This window comes from Carcharhinus amblyrhynchos, chromosome 2 (genome assembly GCF_965287045.1).
Source record: "Carcharhinus amblyrhynchos chromosome 2, sCarAmb.v2.hapA, whole genome shotgun sequence".
NCBI classification, from domain to species: Eukaryota; Metazoa; Chordata; class Chondrichthyes; order Carcharhiniformes; family Carcharhinidae; genus Carcharhinus; species Carcharhinus amblyrhynchos.
In genome coordinates, this window is record NC_137325.1 from 31959288 (window position 1) to 31984028 (window position 24741).

General features: G+C 39.7%; 1 protein-coding gene across 5 annotated transcripts in view; it reads left to right on the top strand.

The window, feature by feature from the left end:
* The window catches only part of kif13a (kinesin family member 13A), a 298393-nt gene that overhangs the window by 194032 nt on the left and 79620 nt on the right, over positions 1-24741 (top strand). For all 5 annotated transcript variants that reach the window (XR_013888690.1, XM_080204107.1, XM_080204085.1 and 2 more), the window contains exons 10-16: positions 489-600; positions 3377-3589; positions 8516-8626; positions 15135-15269; positions 17504-17634; positions 20337-20423; positions 23011-23186. Coding sequence is in view for 4 of the 5 variants with exons in the window: in XM_080204107.1 (XP_080060233.1) it covers positions 489-600; positions 3377-3589; positions 8516-8626; positions 15135-15269; positions 17504-17634; positions 20337-20423; positions 23011-23186 (965 nt within the window). In the remaining variant the exon portion in view is untranslated. The remainder of the gene's footprint in view (positions 1-488; positions 601-3376; positions 3590-8515; positions 8627-15134; positions 15270-17503; positions 17635-20336; positions 20424-23010; positions 23187-24741) is intronic.

Here is a 24741-nt window from a genome sequence, read left to right on the forward strand (position 1 = left end):
AATCCATACTCAAAGGTGTCTTATTACTTGCTTCAAGGAGGTGAATTTAAATTAATACCTTAGCAGAACTACTCATGATGGCAGATTTTAGTACATGATAAAATGGTGTTCTTGGATGGTTTCTTGTGATTCTGTGAAATGCAGTCCCCCATATGAATTTTATCCATGATATATCACAGTGATGGTTGATACAGATGATGGAATTTTTATTTACGTTGGCAGTGTGTTGATCTGAAATGCCTGCTCACATACTTTAATCAGGAAGCTGTTATGTGCAATGTATGAAATCTTATAACATTGCCTTCATTTTTATCCACTTAAATAGAATAAAGCATGAGAGATGGCTTTTTGATCGCACATCACTGACTAACATTAGACATGAGATTTTAGACTCATTTTGCAGCTTATTCACTTTCCTGTCAAATTTTCTTTGTACTTAAGATAGTCTCAATACTCGGGGTTTGTAAGTTTATTTTCTTTCTTCTCAGGTCCCTTACGACACTAGGGTTGGTTATTTCTGCATTAGCTGATCAAGTGGGAGGAAAGGGCAAAAACAAGTTTGTGCCTTACAGAGATTCTGTACTCACCTGGCTTCTCAAGGTATTGCTTTGACTAGATAGAATTCTGCAAAAATAGAGTTATAACTGTATCTGCATATTGTGCACCAACACCTTTAGCCTTTCATTTCTGGGAAATGGATTTGTACCCAACTTCATCTGTTTGTATGACTGCCATGTTCTATGTACAGATTCCGATGTCTTGCCTAAAATGAGTTTGGAACTCAAAGCTAGCACTCTTGGGCTCACAGCAAAGCAGCTGACTGGCACAAGCTCACAGTCTTCATAGGTGAGGTCTTGTGGGTACTGATTGTGGGAAATGGGGAACATTTCTCTAGTACATTGGGATGTTCTGAGGACCATCCCTTTGGACCAAATGTCATACTGATGGTTCCTATGCCTGTATATTGAAGATTAAGTGGCAAGGTTTGAAGTGAAGCTGAGAGACCTTCCCTCAATCAGTACCATCAAAAATATAATGCTGTTTCTGGGGATGTTGCTGCCTGTAAAATGGCTCTTTACCTACCGAACAATTGTTACTGCATCTCAAAATGACTCATTGTATGTGAAGAAATTTAAGGCATTTTAGATTAGATGCTATAATAAATGCCAGTCCTTTCTATTTATGAATTTAGTTTATGGTGCAACATTAAATGTTTGGAATTGGGCTACTTTATGTATTTTTGAAGGGGTTCTATAGCACACTCTGTTTCAAAAAGAGCAACAATCATGGGCATCCTTATTCTCCTACTGAAGATCTAGATTTTTCTTTGGGAAAAAAATTCACTGATACTTACAGTTATCACTTGAGCAATGATAACATGAGTGGTCTATGAACATTTAGGATCTGGTCAACTTTCTTTACAACTAATTCATTTTTCACTGTAGCATAAAACTGCTTTACACTCAAACATCTCCAAATTAAATATCCTTTAGCCTATTTTTTTCAACCCTGAGTAAACTGACCATTTGTGAGAATTGCCACATATCAACTGGTACTACTTCTGTGCTGAATACAAGATAGATTTTTGATAGAACATTTCAGAGCATTTGTTTTGGGATGTATTTCCTTTCATCCAATAATAATGCTGGGTTGAGATGAAGCACCTTGCAGTTTCCAATCATGCAGCAATTTAATGGCAGTAGAAATACACCAGAACTCAATGTGATAATTTTGCCTCAACATGTTTTTGGCTGCTTTAAAATGCAATCCACAGTGCATTCACTATCATGAACTCAGCAACATCGATAGAACATTACTGCAGTGTAGCTTTTAACTGTAACAGGGCCAATGCATGTGCCACAAGTGGGCTGCATGTGATCAAAATGCTTTTGAGTTGTGAAGAATCACCATCAAATACTGCATCCAACTCCAATTTATTTTGCACTTTTTGAAGTCATCAGCTGATATTATTTCTACCACCTTTAACTATGCCAACTACTACTCATCTACTAGAGCAAAGTGTTGTAGATTCTGGAAATCCGATGAAGCAACAAAATGCTGCAAATGCTCAGCATCTGCAGAGGGAGAAAAACAGAGTTATCGTTTTTAAGTTGGTGACCTTCATTGGGGTTCTTACTGGCTGGGCGTTTCCAATATTTTCTGCTTTATCTTACTTTTTCCTTTCTCTCTTTTTTGTTGAGGCAGTTAGTGACACTTGCTGTCATCTGGACAAGGAGATTAGGAGGATATCGTGAATCCCTTACAGCATTAGTGCTATAAGAGGCAGCAGCACAATCCGTCTGTGCCTCAGTCCCCTTTGGGAGATGATGGCCTGGATTTTGCAGGGATTCCTGATGACGATCCGTGAGCACAAATTTAATGCAGAAATCCTGAAGTTGCAGACTGAGATTCACTTCCATGCTGTGCCACAGACTGCACTGCAGATGTTGTTGCCACCTCCCTCTACCCTCTCTACTGAAAACAAGGCTTTCTCTGAGATTGCAGCAAGACCACAAAATCCACATCCATCTTTTTTTTTCTGTTGGGTTTATCAGAGGTATTTCCTTTAAAACTAGGAACAGGTTTTGACCAGTCAACTTGGATAGCAGGCTAAATTCACACAGGCTAAGAGTTACATTCCCTAAAGTACAGTGTTGAGGCAGATGGTGATGAAGGAATATCCAGGTGATGTTTAATAACTAAGCTGTATTCCTATTTAGCATGGCTGTAAATGGGTCAGTTTAAAGAAAACTAAAATCGTTTTTTGTTATAGAAGCAAAGGCAATGCAGAAAATAGGGTCACATTCTGATTTTATAGGAATCATATGTAAACTACGGCTGTGAATTTACCAACCTTTATTGCATTAGTTAAAGAAAAGTATTGAATTTTGCTGGTGTCTTAGACAAAATTTCTCCCTCTATACATACCTCCAAAAACTGGTTATCTCTTTATCCATTTATTTGCTGTTTGAGGGATCTTACCGCACAGAAATTGACAGTTGCACTGGTCTACACAGTAACAGTGACAACATTTCATTAATTTTTCAGTTGTGAAATGTGTTGTCCTTGGGATATAAATGCAAAATTTCTGAAGTGAATAAATCGTACAAGGAGCTAAAAGGACCTATGTTTAGAGTTGCATAGTGTATTGGTGCAACTATTTCACAACAGTTCCATAGTAGGATATTCTGTCTTACTGAAATATTATCCTTAACACTAAAATATCACTAAATTATGTTCAAAATTATAATACTGTTATTTTGAAATGACTTTAGACCCAAACAAGTATCTTGCATCAAACTGTTCATATTCACCAATTATAGGGTGTAGAAGTACCTCTGTGTATTGGTATTGAATCTTTGAATTTCTGACTTAGGACAACTTGGGAGGAAACAGTAAAACAGCAATGATAGCAACAATTAGCCCAGCTGGGGACAACTATGAAGAAACACTTTCCACACTGAGATACGCTGACCGGGCAAAGCGCATAGTAAACCATGCTGTGGTCAATGAAGATCCGAATGCCAAGATCATTCGAGAGCTACGTGAGGAAGTGGAAAAACTTAAGGAGCAACTAAGTCAGGCTGAGGTAAGGAGTGAAGATAAGTGAGCAATACCGGAGAGAAACACATTGGGCAGGACTTTCCGGTTGCATTCCCCCCAAGTCCAGAAAATCCCGCAAGAGGTCAGTGGACCTTTGCGTGATCCAATGCTGCCCGCTATGATTCCCGCAGCGGGCAGGATGGGAAAATTTCGCAGATTGCATTAACGTTTCCTGATATAATGTCAACTTCAAACTTCTTTTGAGGTTTGTTTGATAAGGTGCCTCACAAAAGTTTGCTGCAAAAGGTTAGGGTGCACGGAGTTGGGGGTAAGGTGTTAGCGTGGATAGAGGATTGGCTGCCTAATAGGAAATAGAGAGTTGGAATCAATGGGTGCTATTCTGTTTGGAAGTTGGTGACTAGTGGAGTGCCGCAGGGATCGGTGCTGGGGCCTCAACTGTTTACCATTTACATAGACGATCTGGAGGAGGGGGCTGAGTGCAGGGTAACGAAATTTGCTGGTGACACGGAGATGAGCGGAAAAGCAAATTGCGTGGAAGGCGCGGAAAGTCTGGAGAGAGGTCTGGATAGGCTGAGTGAGTGGGCGAGGACCTGGCAGATGGAATACAATGTTAGTAAGTGTGAGGTTATCCACTTTGGTAGAAGTAATAGTAGGAGGGATTATTATTTAAAAGGCGAAAAGCTGCAGCATGCTACGGTGCAGAGGGACCTGGGGATCCTTGTGCACGAATCGCAAAATCCCAGTCTGCAGGTGCAGCAGGTGATCAAGAAGGTGAATGGAATGTTGGCCTTTATCGCGAGGGGGATAGAATATAAAAGCAGGGAGGTCTTGCTGCAACTGTACAGGACATAGTGAGGCCGCAGCTGGAGTACTGTGTGCGGTTTTGGTCGCTGCATTTGCGAAAGGATATATTGGCCTTGGAGGGAGTGCAGAGGAGGTTCACTAGGCTGATACCGGAGATGAGGGGGTTAGCCTATGAGGAGAGATTGAGTAGACTGGGTCTGTACTCATTAGAGTTTAGAAGGCTGAGGGGGGATCTTATAGAGCCATATAAGATAATGAAGAGGCTAGATAGAGTAGAGCTAGAGAGATTCTTCCTGCTTAGAAAGGATAGCAGAACTAGAGGACACAGCCTCAAGACAAGGGGGGGAGGGAGCAGTTTAGATCAGAGTTGAGGAGGAACTTCTTCACTTAAAGGGGTGGTGAGTCTCTGGAATTCTCTGCCCATTGAAGTGGTGGAGGCTACCTCACTGAATATATTTAAGTCACGGGTAGATAGGTTTCTGATAGACAAGGGAATTAAGGGTTATGGGGAAAAAGCAGGAAAGTGGAACTGATCCACTTCAAATCAGCCATGATCTTGTTGAATGGCGGGGCAGGCTCGAGGGGCTAGATGGCCTACTCCTGCTCCTATTTCTTATGTTCTTATGTTGTTTCATTTAGAATTGCAAAAATAGTTTTCGATATTTATTGTTTGCAATCGTACTTTTCAAAGTCTTCACTTCTTATGCTGTTGTACTATGTAATTACTTTCTTCGTGGTGCAATTTTGACCCTATGGAATAGAATTATGCTATAGAAAGAGGTCATTCAGCCCATTGAGTCTATTACCAGTTCTTTCAAAGAGAAATCCAGTCAGTGCTACCACAACTTCTCCCCCTCCCCCACGTTCCCACAACCCACCTGATCTTTCACGAGATTCTTTTCTGCAAGTTTTTTTCCAGTTTCCTTTTGAACACAAATTTGTATCTGCATATGGCACAAAATAAGTGAGGGCGTGCATTCAAAATCTTAATCATTCTTCTCTCCTTCATTGACAGAGGTATAGAATGTGAAAGTAAGGCTATAATATTAGAATTCTATAAAACACTGGTGAGGTTAGAACTGAAGTATTGTGTGCAGTTCTGATTACCATATTACAGGGAAGACATAGTTGCTCGGGGGAATGTGCAGAGGAGATTTACAAGAATGTTGCCAGGACTACAACAGTGTAGCAGTGAGGACGAGTTGGGGTTAATTTCCTTGGAACAAAGAGGACTGTGGAGCGACTTGATTGAGGTGTACAAAATTATGAGAGCAAGAGATGGGATAAAATTGTTTCCCTTAGTGGAGAATTCTAGAACGAGGAGACACAGATTCAAGATAAGTAGCAATAGGCATAAAGGGAACATGAAGAACTTTTTTACGCAAGGATAGTGAGTGTCTGGAATTCGCTTCCTGAGTTGGTTGTGGAAGCGAAACCCTAAACGCTTTCAAAATGTACCTAAATCTGCACCTTAAGTGCCGTAAGCTACAGAACTATAGGTTGTGTGCAGAAAGAGGGGATTAGAAAGGGCAGCTGGGTGTCCTCAGGCTGGAATGGATAAGATGGGCTGAATGACTTCCTTCTTGCTGAGCAAAAATAAATTAAAATCATAGCAATCAGTTGGTAATTTTTAAAAAAAGAGTAATTAATAAAAATGATGGTTAAAAAGTGTCAGGGATGGGAACTAACTAATAAAACCTTTTTTGTCTTTTTGTTTAAGAAGCAGAGCTAGAGAGAGACAGACCAGGTCCAAGTCCTGGGGACTGGAGCTGAGCTAAGGAGTTGAACTTTAATTAACACCAACCTTGCGTTTGGCTGAGATGATGCAAAGCCTGAGCTGGCCTTGGGGAATTCATATGAAAGTGATGTTTGGAAGTGGGTTGTCCTTCAGCCTGGGTTTTCCTCCTCTCCCAGATTTCAAAAACGATTGTGAGCCTGGACTATTTCTGGGTCCTGCCTTTGCTCAAATCAAGCTTGGAGAAGAATGTGACTAATCTTTCCATCCTCTCCTGTCATTTGTGCAGGAACCTGTTTCGGATTTTTTTGCTTCCTTTTCCACTTTCTCCAGTACTTTGTTGCACTATTGAAGTTTATTTAATTATTAGTCACAAGTAAGGTTTACATTAATGCTGTAATGAAGTTACTGTGAAATGCCCCTAGCCTGTTCGGATTGATGCACCTAACTAGCATGTCTTTCAGATTGTGGGAGGAAACCAGAGCACCCGGAGAAATCCGCGCAGACACAGGGAGAACATGCAAACTCCACACAGTGATCCAAGCTGGGAATTGAATCCTGGACCCTGGCACTGTGAGGCAACAGTGCTGACCACAATGCCATCCACATAACACACTTGTCAACTACTAGCAGTTTGCAGCTTTATACTATAATTTTTATTATAATACAATATAACAAACAAACTTTCACTTTAACAACTAAATTATATCTTTATGAATAACTTCTTTAAATGATGAAACAATTCTTTCCTTTCAATTTCTTCCCTTCATTGGAGTCTAATTAATCAACACTTTATTGGAAATTCAAACTGACTTTTCTTCCAAACCAATTATTTTGAATTTTGTTCTTCAAACAGATTGGGCTGAAAATAGGGTTTTGAGGATTTCCTGGCTGGGGGAGGAGTCTCTGCATGGCCCACCTGTGCCCGTGCAAATTGAGGTGGAGGTCATACAGTTTTCACATGCCCACTTCATCTGCATTGTTACAGCATCGGTCCAAGGCACATACAGCATTATGTGCTCCTTCTCTAAAGCGGGCTTTGCTAATTGAATTATATGCATGACTATTTTTGCTATGGTACTGGATATATTCCCCAAGGATCTATTCTTGCCCTTCCTATTTCTGATCTGTTTCTCATCTGCCTCCCAATGACATCTTCCAAAAATGTTGCACCAGATTCTATTTGATGAGATCCAGCTTTTTGGGGATTGGGAATCTTGGCTAATTTTTTCCTCAGGTGATCCTAAGTGCTGAGATTAATCCTCAAACCTTACCTACCAAGTGATCTGACATCAGCCAATTTAGGACAGACATGTGCATAGATATTTGATGGTGGCAGGACATATTGAGAGAGTCATTAGCCAAACATGCAAGACCCTAGACTTCAAAAGTAGAGGATTTGAGTTCACAAGTAGGGATGTTATGCTAAACCTTTATAAAACTGGGTAATACCAGGATGTATTACATGCAGTTTTGATCACCACACTTTAGGAAGCATGTGAGAGTCCTTGAGAGAGTGAAGAGGAGAATTATCAGAATGGTCCCAGGGATGAGGAATATTAGTTCCAAGGTTAGGTTGGAGGAGTTCTCCTTGGAGCAAAGGAAATTGAGGGAAAACTTGATAAAGGTGTACAAGAGTATAATAGGTTTAGAAAAGTTAGAGAAAAATACCTGTTCCCGTTCGCTGATGGTACAAGGATTCGAGGACACAGATATATGATTTTGGATAAGAGATGTATGGGAAATGTGTTAAGAACTTTTTTACTCAACTCGTGGTAATGATCTGGATCATGTGGCCGTTGAGAGTAGTAGAGGCAGGAACAATCAATAATTTCAGAAGGAAATTGGATGCACACTTGAGGGAAATAAACTTGCAGGATTGTCAGGATGGAGCAACTTAATGGGATTGAGTGGATTGCTCTACAAAGTGGCATGAATCTGATGGATCAAATGGTCTCCCTCTGTTTTGTAATGACTCTTGTAATGTGGTTAACCAGAAAATCAGCTAAGTATTCACTTTATTGCTTGTCCGTTGGTTATTAACTATGATTGAGAGAAATTTGGTTTCTTGGTACAGTTTTTCTTAAATTCATTCATGAAATGTGGGCATCGCTGGTTGGGCTAGCTGTTATTGTCAATTCCCACTTACCCAGGTACATCCACAGTGCTGTTAGGGAGGGATTTCCAGGATTTTAATGCAGTGACAGTGAAGGAACGAAAATATATTTCCAAGTCAGGATAGTGAGTGGTTTAGAGGGGAACCTCCAGATGTTCTCATCTATCTGCTGCCTTTGGTGGTGATCATAGATTTGGAAAGTACTACTGAAGGAGCCTTGGTGTGTTCCTGCTGTTGCTGAGTTGCAATTTTATTTTGAGTTTGAGGGTAACGGCCTGCTTTTATTTCTTCTTTAGGCAATGAAAGCTCCCGAGCTCAAGGAGAAATTAGAGGAATCTGAAAAACTTATAAAAGACCTGACTATCACCTGGGAGGAGAAACTGAGGAAAACAGAAGAAATTGCACAGGTTTGTCAGTTGAAGAAAGTTATTATGAGGGATTGTTGTTTTGGTCTCGATACTAATTTTAGAATAAAAATGACTTGCATCCTAGACCTCTCATCCCATTATTAGGTCTGATGAAGGGTCATCTAGACTCGAAATATTGGTTCTATTTTCTCTCCATAGATGCTGTCAGACCTGCTAAGATTTTCCAGCATTTTCCGTTTATTTATCGTTATTAGTGCCATTTAAACTAAAGCATGGTGTTAAATTCTTCAGTGTTTTTCCCCTGTGGCTAGGGGGCAGATGACATTCCCCCATATTTCCAACAGCACTGCAACTTATGCCAATGCCATCAGATCTGGTCCAGGCATGCATATTGTCCCATGCGTGCGTGGATAGTGAATTACGTCACTCCACTGCTCCCAGCTGCCAGTACACTTCAATGTGTGAAAGAGATCAGCAAGCAAGATAAAATAATTTGGCAGTTTCGGAATAAATGTATCTGGTTGATATGTTCTTTGAGTGCAGCCATAACCATATTGTTGCTTCAATGTTATTTGCATTTGGATGGTGAGATAATTGTAGGAAGGACAGACTGCAAATGGCTAGAGATGACAAGTAACCACTGGAAATTCAATCAGATTTATTTAATATTAGTTTGATATTAACTTTTGAATTTATATCAACATTCTGCCTCCCGTAACTGCTGTAGACGGTGGAATTATTGGTGAAAAACAAATTATATCCAAACGTTTTGCTTAAATCTTACTAAAAGCTACATTGAACTACAAAATCTCGACTGTTATTTGCTTTGCTCCTTTTCAGTGTTGCAAATGATCTGAATAATTGTTCTCAAGTTTTACATTTATTATTTTGGCTTTTCTTTCAGTAAACAATGGCTGGAATTTTCCAGCCGTTCATATCCCACCGCCATCGCGAGGACAGAGAATTTGATGGTTAGCCAAATCTCCACTCACTGCAGTGGGACCAGAGAGTCACACTGGCCTAGCCAGCCAGAAAATTCCGACAAGTACATTTAATAACTAATTGGGGGGTTTTGTGAATTGCAGAAGTAAATATAAAAGATTAGCTGAGTAATTAAATTGACGCAGCACCATTGATGTTCACAAACAGCCTAAATATGTGTATATAAACCCAGGCAGTTTGTGATCAGTAGTTATGATTTATGGCAATATTTGAACTTAAGAGTCATGTTTTGCAACCAGCTAATGTTACAGCCTATCGACAGTTTATGCAATGTGACCCTGCCAAATTTGGAACTACTTAAAATATTCCATCCATAACTGCATCGTCTGAAATACTTACCAGGAATAGTTAGAGTTTATGATGTATCAGTGCCTTCAGGATTGTGCAGTGTTTACAAGTTTGTGGGTTTAAAAACAGGGTAGTAGCAAATATTGTCCGTTTTAAATTATGCTCAGATTTAAGTAAAAGTATATAATTAGGTCAAAATGTTTCCATTGATTAATTTGTCATTTAACTTTGAACATAGGTTGACTGTCATGTTAATTAGGTTAATTAATTAAATTAAATAAACCCTAACTATTTTACAAAATATCCAGTTGGACACAAACAAATGATTCTGTTACTATCTTGCATTAGCAGAGTCAGCAGCGGCCAGGAACAAAAATGGTGCCGCACAAATTTGGCAGCAAATGCAGCCTTTTGATAAAACCATTCTAAAATGATGTGTAATAATAGCTGAAGGCAACTCAATGTAATGGGGGCATTACATGTTTGTCTATTCTGAGATTATACCACGAGAAATGTGTTAACTAATAAATCCATAGGGTCTAGGGATTACCCCCAAACTCTGGGGCAGAGTTTGTAAGGAGCGTCCAGGAGGGTTTCTTGAAACCTTATGTTGATAGTCCAACTAGGGAAGGAGCCATATTGGACCTGGTATTGGGGAATGAGCCCAGTCAGATGGTGTCACTGGGGGAGCAGTTTGGGAACGGTGATCACAATTCAGTAAGCCTCAAGGTACTGATGGATAAAGATAAGCGTAGTCCTCAAGTTAAGGTACTAAATTGGGGGAAAGCTAATTACAACAATATTAGGCAGGAACTGAAAAATTAGACTGGGGACAGATGTTTGACGGCAAATCAACATCTGGCATGTGGGAGGCTTTCAAGTGCAACTAATAGGGATTCAGGACTGGCACATTCCTGTAAAGATGAAGGATTACGAGAAATATTGTGAGCCTGGCCAAAGAGAAAAGGGAAGCATTTGACAAGGCCAGGAGGCTGGGAACACAGGAAGCAAATGTGGAATATAGGGAAAGTAGAAAGATCTAAAAGGGGTCAGCAGGATTGAGGAAAATCATGCATTTATAAAGAGCAAGAGGGTAACCAAGGAGAGGGTTGGCCCACTCAAGGACAGGGGAGACAATCTATGCATGGAGCCAGAGGAAATGGATGAAGTATTAAATGAGTACTTTGCATCATTATTCACAAAAGAGATGGACTTAGTGGGTGATGAGTCTGGGGAAGGGTGTGTGTATAGTTTGAGTAATGTTGAGATCAAAAAAGAGGATGTATTAGTGTTCCTGAGAAACATTAAGGGAGACAACTTCCCAGGGCCTGATGGGATATACCCCAGAATACTGAAAGAGGCAAGGGAGGAAATTGCTGGGGTCTGAGAGAAATCTTTGCATCCTTACTGGCCACAGGGAGGTCCCAGAAGATTGAAGAATAGCCAATGATGTTCATTTGTTGAATAATCCAAGTAATTACAGGTTAGTGAGCCTTACATCAGTGGTAGGCAAATTATTGGAAAGGATTCTTTGAAACAAGATTTACTCCCACTTGGAAATAAGCGGATGTAGTAGCGAGAGGCAACATTGTTTTGTGAAGGGGAGGTCATGTCTCACTAACTTGATTGAGCTTTTCAAGGAAGTGACGAAGATGATTGATGAGGATAGGGCAGTGGATGTTGTCTACATGGACTTCAGTAAGGCCTTTGACAAGGTCCCTCGTGGCACAGTGGTGCAGAAGGTGAAGTTGCATGGGATCAGAGATGAGCTGGCAAGGTGAATATAGAACTGGCTTGGTCATAGAAGACAGGGGGTAGCAGTGGAAGGGTGTGTTTCTGAATGGAGGGTTATGACAAGTGGTGTTCCTCGGGAATCAATGCTGGGACCTTTGCTGTTTGTAATACATATGAATGATTTGGAAGAAAATGTAACTGGTTTGATTAGCAAGTTTCGAGACGACATAAAGGTTGCAGAGGACCATCAGAGGATACAGCAGGATATAGATCAGTTGGAGACTTGGGCGAAGAGATGGCAGGTGGAGTTTATTCTGGGCAAATATGAGATATTGCATTTTGGAAGGTCTTATATTGATAAATATAGGGCAGAACCCTAAAGAGTATTGATGGGCAAAGGGATCTGGGTGTATAGATACATAGGTCACTGAAAGTGGCAACGCAGGTGAAGAAGGCAGTCAAGAAGGCATATGGCACGCTTACCTTCATCAGCTGGGGCATTGAGTTTAAAAATTGGCAAGTCATGTTGCAGCTTTATACAACCTTAGTTCGGCCACATTTGGAATATAGTGTTCAATTCTGGCTGACACACTACCAGAAGGATGTGGAGGCTTTGAAGAGGATACAGAAAAGATTAACCAGGATGTTGCCTGGTATGGAGGGCATTAGCTATGAGGAGAGGTTGGAGAAACTTGGTTGTTCTTACTGGAATGACAGAGGTTGATGGGCAGTCTGATAGAAGTCTACAAGATTATGAGGGGCATGGACAGAGTGGACAGTCAGAAGCTTTTTCCCAGGGTGGAAGAGTCAATTACTAGAGGGCATTGGTTTAAAGTGCAAGGGGCAAGGTTAAAGGAGGTGTACGAGGCAAGCTTTTTACACAGAGGGTGGTGGGTGCCTGGGACTCGCTGCTGGGGAAGGTAGTTGAAGCAGATATGATAGTGACTTTTAAGGGGTGTCTTGACAAGTACATGAATAGAATGGATGGATATAGTCCCCGGAAAGGTAGGGCGTTTTAGTTGAGTGGGGCAGTATGGTCAGTGCAGATTTGGAGGGCCAAAGGGCCTGTTCCTGTGCTGTAATTTTCTTTACTTCTTTGTTCATAGCTTTGCATTACATTAATTAATATAATTTCTACTTTGTTTTCTTAAAAAGTAATAGATTTAGAAAGGAAATCAGGAATTTGGTTCATGAAATTGTCAAGTTCAAATGCAGCCACTTGGACTAAATTACCTTCTTAAACTGGTATGTCAAGTTGGACTGTTAGTAACATTACTTTTTGGAGAAAGAGTGCTGGATGATATGCAGACTCACCTGTTCCGGCATGCGGCATAGTGGATGACTTCATTATCTCGTATTGTAATGGAAAAGTTTATTTTTCCATTAACTGAGCTGATGGAAAGTCACTATTTGCTTCAGTGCATTCGCAGATCAGTTCAGTGCTTTCCAATGATGGAACTTTGGCCTGGAATTTGTAGATGAAACTGTCAGTGTTCACCATCATTGCTCTTCTGAACCTAACTGTTAGCTTTGAAGTGCACACATATGTAGTCAATACTGGAAATCCAGAAGTTCTTGGTGATTCTGTTTCTCCGTAAGGTGCACTGTTTGAGAACTTGCCCTTAATGCTACTAGTTTCAATATAAATACCATTGGAAACACAATTTGTTGAATGAGGTTTTAATGGTGCATTGTGTTCGTAACTCTGCTGAAAATTTAATTGTAGAATGTTAAACTTCTCCATTGTGATAACTTCCACATTTTTAAAATCATTCTTTTTTAAGGTTAACATTTCAGCATACACCACAATCCAGTGTGTATGTTCCAATGATTTACTTAACACACTACTAAATTTAAAGTGAATCATAATCAGTGCATTTTACTTTCTGGCTTGCTGTCCCATTCTCAGTTCCTTCACCTCTGCCGCATCTCTTCTGATGATGCCACTTTCCAAAATAGTGCTGCCGATACGCCTTCCTTCTCCTTCAATTGTGGGTTTCCTCCCACCATGGTTGACAGGACTCTTAGCTGCATTCAACCCATCCCTTGGGCCACTGGTCTCACCCCTTCCACTCCCTCCCAGAACCAGAGTAGGGTCCCCTTTGTTCTCACTTTTCACCCCACCAGTCTCCCCTGGTCAGCATTCAGTAAGGACCATGCAATCTCAACCTCCTCCCTGCTCACCATCCCAGGTCCTAAACACCCCTTCAATCTGGTCTGTTGCATTCGCAGCTCCTAACGCGGTCCTACCGTACATCGGAGAGACCAAACACAGACCGGGTGACCGCTTTATTGAACACCTTCGGTCTGTCCACAAGCAGAATTCAGACCTATTCTCTCCCCACAGGTGTTGTCAGACCTGCTGAGATTTGCCAGCATTTTTTTTTTGTTTTTATTTCAGATTCCAGTATCCGCTGTATTTTGCTTTTATGATAATATCACTGTTTTTGGAGATTCCTCTAGATTTAGTTTGGCACTAAGCTAATGTCAGGAAAGAGGATTGCTGGATTTTCATGTGCAGCTTTCTTCAAGTTCAGTGCTGAGTACCATAGCTTCACAGCTGACTTCAAAATAATAGCCGTAAGCTTGAATTTTCTACTGTGAAAATTGGTAGGATGACTAACTATTTAATGAATGTTTCATTCCTGCTATAAATCTAACTCAGCTAGAGTTGGGGATTAGCATTAATCTTTCTTGGGGAGGCAATGGGAGAAATTGATTAATTCTGCAAATGAATCTCCTAGAAAACAAAATTGAATTTAGCAAGCATTTTAAAAGCAGCCAGTGCATTGCTTTTGTTCAAGAAAGCTTCCATTGTTGGAGGGTATAGTTTTGTAAATTAGGAACTGTGATCAGATATGCAAGTCATCACGTGGAGGTGAATTGATATTACTAATCTGAAAGATCCAATTATTTTTATGTTTAAGCATCATCAACTAAGGTACACCAGACTTGATTAATGGTATCTGTAAATGTTTCAGCTGCAACCAAAGGACTTTATTCTCGAGTTTCTTAAATCAACATTCAGGCTGATTAATGGCAAATAACCTTTCTGCTCCACAATGCATAATGACAGTAGGATATACAGATGGTATTCATCAAGTCTTGTTTGACAGCACCTTATAGACCTGTGCTGTCTACCACCTTTTAGGGCAAGGAGAGTAAATGCACATAAACACCTACACCTGCAAGTTCCCTCCAAGCCACGCACTATTGCTTGGAAGTATATCACCATCCCTTCACTCTAGCTGCATCAAAATCCTGTAACTCTCTTCCTCAGTGCACCCTGGATGTACTTGCATCATGTGAACTGCAGCAAATCAAGAAGGCAACTCGCCATCATCTCCCATAAAGGATGGGCAACAAATGCTGGTCTAGAGCAGCCAGCAATACCATATCCCGTGAAAGAATGAATTAATCAAGCAGTAGAAGTACAGATGTTTGTTTTTAAATGCCAGGGCAAAGTTTTATCATTCTAATTTTGAAGGAATTAATCTGTTCCATCTTATTGTGTTGCCTGTAGGATAGGCAAAAGCAACTCGAGAGTATGGGTATTTCTCTGGAGTCCTCTGGCATCAAAGTTGGGGATGACAAATGCTTTTTGGTCAACCTGAATGCTGACCCTGCACTCAATGAACTGCTTGTCTATTACTTGAAGGTGAGCATTTGTACCAGATTGTAGCTGCTGACAGCATAATAATTATCATAAAGACTAACTTTCTTCTACATGAAAAAAGTAACAATTTTAACCTAGTTTCAAGTTAGTTGCAGGTCTACACCACAAAGCAGAACAAATTTTGAATGATCTGTTTTGTTCATCTGGACGAGGGGCATGTAATGTCACACCAGTCACTGTGTAGCCAGCCTGTTTGTGTTTATCCTATATGGAGGATACAAAATGTTACTCTCCATCCGGCCAAACTTATGACAGTGTGACATTAGCATTGGGTAACTGAAAATGCTGTTGATCCTTATTGAATATCACAAGAAAAGCCTTTGGATGGTGGACCTTAGACATAGGTGACCACCGTATGCTGCACCTGTCAGAAACAGGATTGTCTTTTGTGAGAGAGCACATGATGGGCGTTGCTTAGTAAAATCAAAAATAAATAGTGCATATGTATTTAACTATACATGGAAAATACTCACAAGCAACAAAATATGTCTAAATATATATACAGCAGTCTAACATCCATAATCTTTGCTAAGACCAAAGTTTAATAAAAAATGCATGGTTGATTAATTGTGCCCCAAAAAATGAAAATCAATTTCTGCTCCTTTCTCAGGTTTGAGTTTTTGACCTCAGTGTAAACCTGTACTTAGGGCCCACAATTGCCAGCATGGGTCAGGTATAACTGGATTTAAAATTCCACCAGAACAGCCATGGATTTTCAATGCCCATTGGTACATCTACTCATATATTTTGACTTTGGGAAAATTACATATAATTTACAGCAGAGGAAATGGTCCATACATGTGCTATACAAAAACATCCTTTTGGTCTTCTACTTCAAATCCCTTCAGTATAGCTTTCTATATTTTTCACCACCATGCACTTTTTAGCTTCCCATTAAATGCTTCATCTCAATCAATCCATGTGGCAGCTAGTTTCACACTCGATCAGCAGTGTGAATAAAGATGTTTCTTCTGAATTCCCTACTGGATGACTAGAAATAGTCATTATCTTTAGAGATAAATAGATAACACCCCTAGTTTTGATCTCCCCAAATGTAGAAACATCATCATGGTTCAGTGGTTAACACACTCGTCACTGAATCAGAAGGTCATAGATTCAAGTCCCACTCTCAAGTTTTGAGCATTGTTGATGCCCCAGTTCAGTACAGAAGAAGCTCTGCCACCAGAGATGCTATATTTCAATTTGCTGGTAATCTAGTAGTTGTGATTCGATCCCTTATGAGCATGGATATGTTGGGCTGAATGGCCATCTCCTTTGCCACAATGATTCTATGATTTATCTCTGCATCAAATTAGTCCCAATTCTAAAGACAGGTATGAGCACATGACAAATGGAAGAAGCAACATTCAAAACCTAGGAACGATTTTTGGCACCAGCAAGCCAGAGTGTGCTGAGTGAAAAATTGTCTCATAAAACTACTAAATTATTACTTAGTCTTTGGAAAATTGACAGGTTCGGCGTTACAGGATATTTCTCCCTACAACCTTGGTAAACTATTTCAGAAATGACCACCCTCTGAGTGAACCCTTGTTTATGCTTCTAGTCCAAACCAAGTGCGGGATATAAAGCAGGAAAGAGACTTGAGCTTGTGTAAAATTGAAATGACTCGACATGTTGAAGTGAAATTTGCATGTAATCCACCACCCTATCTCAAGTCAGTGAGGTTTCATATTTATATATAGTGCAATTACATCCCATCTTGCCAACTCTTCACTATCTCATATTGAGTTTGAGCAGAATTATTGCTGAACTATTTTCTACTTGTTATTTCTTGCCCAAATAGGAAGGGTGACCCATAATCATTTCTGTAATGTGTATTTTTTAAGGTTCCCCCTCACTTTCTCTCAGTAAATTCTATGCCTGCAAACTGATGAAAACAATTTTTGCCTCATTGAAGTTTAAGTTATTTAAGGTACTGTTGCAATTTCTGTAGCTGCTTTCTGTTTTATTTTGCACCGTGGTTTGTAATTGCCACTGATTCTAACTTTAAATTATTTCTTGGCTGTATAGGTTAATTAGAAGAAGATTCTGATTAAACATTTGGCAAGACACATTCGTGTTTATAGCATGCATGGAAACACTGATGATTCAGGCTGGGTTACCCAAGTGGTGTACAGTGCACTTTGCAAGCATCCTGTGAATATTTATAGCCAAGTGTCAGATGTTGACCTTTAAGCTTCTGATATTCTCAACAGGATCACACCAGAGTCGGTGCAGATGAATCTCAGGACATTCAGCTGTGCGGAATTGGCATCCAGCCTGAGCACTGTGTCATTGACATTACAGCAGATGGGGATGTTACTCTCAGCCCAAATGAAAATGCCAGGTAATCAGTCTATACTAAAACTATCAGACATTTGCACCCTCCTGCACAATAGCTCAGTTTACTGTTTCATTAATATACTTGCTAATCAAGGTTAAATAAAGCCCATAATAGTCCAACCATATGTGGTTAGCACTGCTGTCTCACAGCGCCAGGGACCCGGGTTCGATTCTGGCCTTGAGTCACAATCTGTATGGAGTTTGCACATTCTCCCCATGTCTGCATGGGTTACCTCCAGGTGCTTCGGTTTCCTCCCACACTCCAAAGATGTGCGGGTTGGGTTGATTGGCCATGCTAAATTGACCCTAGTGTCAGAGAGGACTGGCAGCGTAATATGTGGGATTACAGGAATAGGGTCTGGATGAGATTGTGGTCGGTACAGACTTGCTGGGCTAAATGGCCGCCTTCTGTACTGTCGGGATTCTATGATATATGCTCCATGAAAGGGAGACAATGATAAAAAGCTGAAATTGTTGGAAATACACACCAAGCCTGTTGACATAAGAAAAGCACAAGCTCAGGTTAGCATTTCATGTATAGAACATTCAAAGAGTCATACAGACAATAAATAGTCTGCCTTTATTTTCAGATACTGAGTGACCAAATATTTTTGCCAGAGTCCCATTTGATAGCCAGTAGTGTTTATTTCTTCATGTTTTGATTCTTCATTTTGCCTGTGCTTTCCTTCTATTTTTGATCATATTGTTGATGTTTACATTTAATTTGCATACTTGATTGTGTCTATTTAGCTTAATGTTTGTTTGACCTCTGACCAAAAATTGCTAAGCAGAGCTGGGACCTTTCACTTCTTAAAGTTATAATTTTAGATGCCACGGTGCCCATTCAGGGAGGATGCTGCAGTGAATGTTTCCATCTGCTGCTGGTTATTGCCCAGTAAAATTGGATAGCATTGAACATTTTTATTCTCATGCATTGACTATCAAAAAATGTAGAAATAAGACTGAACTACCTTTTCAGTGTCATGTGCTAGGTTCATGCTCACTCTAGAAAGATTGGAGGTCGGTTTCTAGTTGAACTAATTTAAGCCTTTCCACTTTAATTCTTAACATTACATAGCAGAACGTGGAAATGAGACTTATCATCCATCAGTAAAGGTGAGGGAATGGGCTTTGTTGAGACTGCGGTTTGAGAGGTACTGTGATACTTGAAGCTAATACTGCAGATTTTATTGTATACCCGAGTTTGCAGGATGCTATTAGAGGACGTGTTTTATGGAATTATATTTCAATTCAAATGTTGTGCCTTGCTCCTGTGAGCTGGCTGAGTAATCGATCCATTACTTGCATTTCTGCTAGTGCTGCATTGATGTCGTCTTGATCAAGGAATGTAATTCAAGAATTTGATCATTTCAAGTACAAATCTTTATTAGAAGTAATCCTATGTCTGTATGAGCTGTCTTCTGATCTTTATCCTTCAGGAGTAGTTTCCTTCAGTAATTATTGATGCATTTTTCAGCAAATTTGTTATCGTGAAATTTGTAACTTGGTTATGTATATTCAGAAACGCACATTAAGTTTCTCTTAACTGCTTCATGCAATGATTGTTTTACTGGATAAGTGAGGGTAGGAGCCGAAATTGTCCTAGTCTGCCAATTTTAATTTGTTCTTCAGGAGATGTTTTGATTACTGTAGATAGTTAAAATGCTAGGCCCATCGCCTAAACACAAGTGAGGAAGAACTCAGTGTTCATAACCTAAAGTTGCTCTTGTGCGCCCCTTAATGACAAGTTGATGTGTGGCAGTGATTGAGATGGGGAGAGATGCGAGCAAACCTGTTTCTGCACATTTAGAATCTCTAAATGCTCCATATATTGAATACTACTGTTTCTGTTTCTCATATCTAATGCATATTATTAACATGTATTTTTTTCAATTTGATCTTTTTGCAGAGAAAAATTTGGAGATGTTGCAAGGCATAATGTTATCTGCCTGTGTCTATATAAGTAAACTTTTCCAGTTGTAGGGTGACTGTAATCTTTATAAGACATGGGACCAGAAACCTGCGCAGCCAAATCTCTAGCTTGTAATCTAAGTACTGACTTTCTAATCTTGATAATTAAATAAAGAGGTTTTTTTTTAAAAGAGCAGGTTTAGGTATCACATTAAACTTAATTTGTATGACAAATCCCCTGATATGGTCAACTGAAGAATAACTATCCATCTCTAGTTATCCAGATTTATGGATTTAGGCTTCAGTCCTATTTTGTCACATTACATTATCTCAATTACGTTTATTATATAAAGCATGCAAATCTTAATTCATTTGCTGAATGTGATATTGCTTATTTACTATTTTCCAAGTTAATATCCTGGTTTCACTTGTTTTGAAGAGTTGCTATGATTTTTTTCAATGCTTTAATAATGTAAGATATCTTTCCATGCCTCTTTGTTTCATTTAATGTCACCCTTGGTGGTGTAATAATTAAATCACAACACTCCTGACCTGTATCCATAAACAAATTTGCCACCTCAGTGCTTTTAGTAACAGGTTGCTAGACTTTATCCAAGTTTGATAATTGTAATCTCACCTGATGTATGATTATTCTGAAAATACCAAAGCAATATCACAATTAGGACTAAGAACGATGATTTGTATCAAATGTGTGTTTCAGTTATCACAAGATAAAGAGATAGTGAATGTTAGACAGTGATTGTCAAATAATAGATAATTAAAATTATTTTTCAGAACCTGCTTGAATGGTGCTGTATTGCATGCCCCAAACTCTCTCTGGCATGGGGACAGAATCCTCTGGGGAAATAACCACTTCTTTAGGTAAAAGTTGCTTTTATTTGAGTGTTTAATTCACTACTTTAGGTATCTTGTTTTCCTATTCAAATATTCAGTTTATCTAGCATTCTTCGTAGGCAATTTGTGAGACTCATTCTTTGCTTCTCACTCATTGCTACTCCCTTTCTCCTCTCCACCTTATTTGTCATTGTTTCACTCACCCTGTCTCTCGTACTTTCATTGTTCCTGTACCATCATTATGCAAGTCAATCCTTGTCTACCTTCCCGCTGCCTATATCCTCATGAAATGTACACACACATGTTTGTTAAATTGCACACATTTCTCTCTGTATTTAGTAAGGATCAAATTGGTAGCTGTCAAGATAGCTGAATCCTATGAGACTTTTTTTGGTTTCATTTAATTCAGAAGAAAATCAAAATGTTGGAAAAGGGTATGACAAATCATTTATAGTGAAGGTATCATTTGGAAAGGAGTAAAATCAATTTGCGAGAAGGAATAAAATTAATCTGGTTTGGTGTAGATGGCAGACTCGGCACGATAAACTTTGTAGGAAAGGCTTATTTGTACTATCCTGGAATATTGCAACAGTCTTGTGTATCTTTTTTGAAGACCTTTGTTGAAGGGACTCGTAGATAAAGCAGATTGTCCTTCCATCTAAGAGATATGTCTTCAAATCCAACTTGGATTGATGTATAAACATTACAACAGGAGTGAGCCATTGGGCCCCTTGAGTCTATTCAAGCATTCAATTAGAAAATGGCTGACCTTCACTCTATTTACCACTTTTTCAGCCGTATCTCTCAATGCCCTCACCTAATAAAGATTGTAATGTTAAAAAAAATTAATCTGATCCAGTGAATTCTGCAGTTCCATTATCCTTTGCATGAAACCTTGTTTCCTGATTGCATTCTTGCATGGTCCAGCTTCAATTTTAAGACTGTCTCCTTATTCAGGATGCTGTCTCAGAGGAAGTATCTGTTCAACATTTTAATACTTCTGACCATTCCTCAATCTTTTAAATTCGAGGCTATATAGCCCAAGTTTATATAACCTGAGCTCAAAATGTAACTCTTTTAAGTCCCTGTATCATTCTTGTATACCTGCGTTGTACTCTCTTGTGGCCACGTTATTCTTCTTCTTCCTTCTTTGGTGCTCAGAATTGAACATGATGCTCCAAACGGTGTCTGATTAAGGCTTGTGCAATTGAAAGATAATTTCTTCCTCTTGTATTCCAGTCTCTTGAGATAACAGTGAACATTCCATTAAACTTTCTGACTTTTGATGATTTGTTTACCTTGAGACCCGAATTTCTTTGTTCCTCCATAGGTCCTAGTCTCTTGCCATTGAAAAAGTGTTCAAATTTGTTTTGTTATTTTAGCATGGGTGATCTCACTATTATTCACATTGAATTCTATGTGCCATGACATCGTTCACTCACTTAATTTGTTTATGTTGAGATCCAAGAGAAGATCTTTGGTGGGCACCACGTAACATTGCTTTTATCAGAACTCTATGGGCAGAATTTAATCTGGTCTTCAGGAGAGGGCTGGGAGGTGGTGGGGTGACACTGGAAGGAAGTTGGGGGTTGGAGTCTTCATTGTTTTCCCAATTCCCTCCAATTGAGGGCAGCACAGTGAGTAGCACTGCTGCCTCACGGCCCAGGGACCTGGCCTCAGTTCTGGGTGACTGCGTGGAGTTTGCATCTTTTCCCCATGTCCATGTGGGTTTTCTCCAGGTGCTCCAGTTTCCTCCCACACCCCAAAGATGTATGGGTTAGGTGGATTGGCCATGTTCGATTGGCCCTTGGTGTCCACAAATGTGTAGGTAAGTGGGATTAGTGGAATAAGTGTGTGGATTAAGGGATCTTTGGTAAAATACCTGTTGGAGAGTCGATGTAGGCTCAATGGGCCAAATGGCCGCCTCTTGCACTTACTTTAACTGCTTGATTAATGACCATTTAAAGTCTCATCCCACCACTGCTGCTATTTTACTCCATGTGGGGAGGTTAACCAGTAAAAGCTGATAACTCCTTGCCTATGGGGCAAGAATCCCCTGGGTGGAGCACCTGTGGCCAATGGAATACTCCCTCACAGTGGCAAGGACTGGTCCCCCTTGAAATATTACCCCCCCAAACACCATAAACAATGACACAGTGCTTTTTCCAACCCCTCCCCTTCTCAAAAAGTTAAACTAGATTAGTCAGACAAATTCTGCACTGTCTACCTGCTTAAGTGGTCCAATGTGAAATAAATTCAGGCTTTCTCAACTTATTTCACATTGGACTTAAGCTCACGTTATCACCCTGATTGTAATTCAGCAATTTCAAGCTGTAGAAATGTCAGTTATTGGAAAGGGTGGTGTTAAGGAACTTTGCCAAGGTAGTGCTAATGAAGGTAACTTGTTTTGGGAATACTTAAATCTGATGTTGGGTGTAGGAGTGTTTAGCTGCCATTATCTTGACTGGGATAAGTAAAACTTAACCACAAATGAAAGGATAAAAGGTTCCAGGAGAATTCAGATGTGGGTTTCCTTATTAACCAAACATTTGAAGTATGTTGCTGCATCAATGAGGTTGCAATTTTTTTCAACAAACTTTTTTTAAAAAAATAGAATTAACCTACCTATGAGGAAGAGGAGAGACAAATTAAAAGAATATGAGAGTGAGGTGAATCGAGAAGGTGGCGCGGAACAGGATGTGGAGACAGCAAGTGAAGCTTCATCTGAACCAGACTATAATTATGAATTTGCACAGATGGAAGTTATGATGAAGGCTCTCAGTACCAATGGTGAGCAGCAGATGCTGGGGCAAAAGCTCAATCTCCAGAATGGTGATGATATAAAGGGCACGTTCTTTATCTCCTCTTTTCCCCACCGTCCACCCTTTTTTGCAGGTTTGCAGCACTAATCACGAAAGAGGGCCCTTCTCAATCAAGATTTTCAAGACTCTATTCAAGACCCCCATCTGAAAAATGTGCTGCTTTCTGTGCCTCTGGCATTCCTTGTAGGCATTGTTTTCTGTTACAGGTTTCTGAAGGCATCATATGATATCCCAGTCAGTCATAGGTGTTTTGCATGCCTGGGGCTTGTTCATAATATTAACATTAGACTGACTCCAGATATGCGCCATAAGCCCAGTGAACCAATAAGCGTCATGCTGTGAGGGACCTCAATTTACCATCTCATCTGAAAGTGCAGAACTCCTTCATTACTGCACTGGACTATCAGCCTGGACTTTAGGCTCAAGCCCCTACAATGGGACTTGACTTACAAACCTTCTGACTCAGATGAGAATGCTACCACTGAACCATGGCTCACATACTAAATTTGAAATGTCCTTATTCTTCTGGAAGCTACAGAAAAAAATGCTGCAGTGCTTATTACTAATCTGACTACTTTGGCCTAGAGATTATAAATTTAAGATGAGCATTTCATGATTCAGAAGCAGTACAGTAAGGAAAATTGGTAATTTCTTTAAAATGTAGAATTTGTAATTGTTTTTAAGATGTTTGAAAAGGACTTTTAAGAGTTTGTATCAATTGTAAAGGGATCAATTGTAATTTTCTTGAATAATAAGAAACTCTGATCCAGCTGAACTGGTAACCTTTGATTTGAAAGCAGTAGGGATGGATGTCAAGATAGAGAAGCTACATGGCTGGCAGACACAAAAGGAGAGGAGAAAGATAAAGGAGAGCTCTAGGCAGATAGCAATCAGCACAAAGATGCAGGCACAAAGAGAAGGCAGGAAGAAACAAAAAAAGTAACATGAAATTCATTTGAGAGGAGGTTGGCAAAGCTCCCAAAGAAAAGGTCAGCTTTCTGTTTGGCAGTAAGAAGAAAAATAGAATTTCAGAGCTCTTAGGGAATTGGTGTACAAGACAGTTAAAAGAGACTAAATCCTAAAAAGAGGTGCAAATAATCAGGCATGCAAAAACACTGAGAGCTCGTATCAGAACACCAGAGCATAATTTGGGGCTGTTGAGTGAAAAGGTACTCTGAAAAACTATCGTCTTGTTGGTGTTAACCATATCGAGGGACCTCGGATGGAATACACTTGCTGTTCAATACAACTGAAGGGCTAAATCAGTTGAATTGGGAAGATTGTGAGATTGCACTTGGTGTCACATTTGTACAAGGAGTAATGCGGGCATTTGTGGTTGTGTAAGATGTATCTTTGTTGTATCACTATTTGAAGTGAAATTTAACTATATATATATATTCATGGTTAATTCAGATTGGTTCTGATTCATGTTAAATAAAAGTTACAGGAAGTGAAATTTTGATGGTGGTTCCTTCATTTGGAGATTGTTTGGTAAATTTGGTTACTTTGGTTTAGGGCTCCCC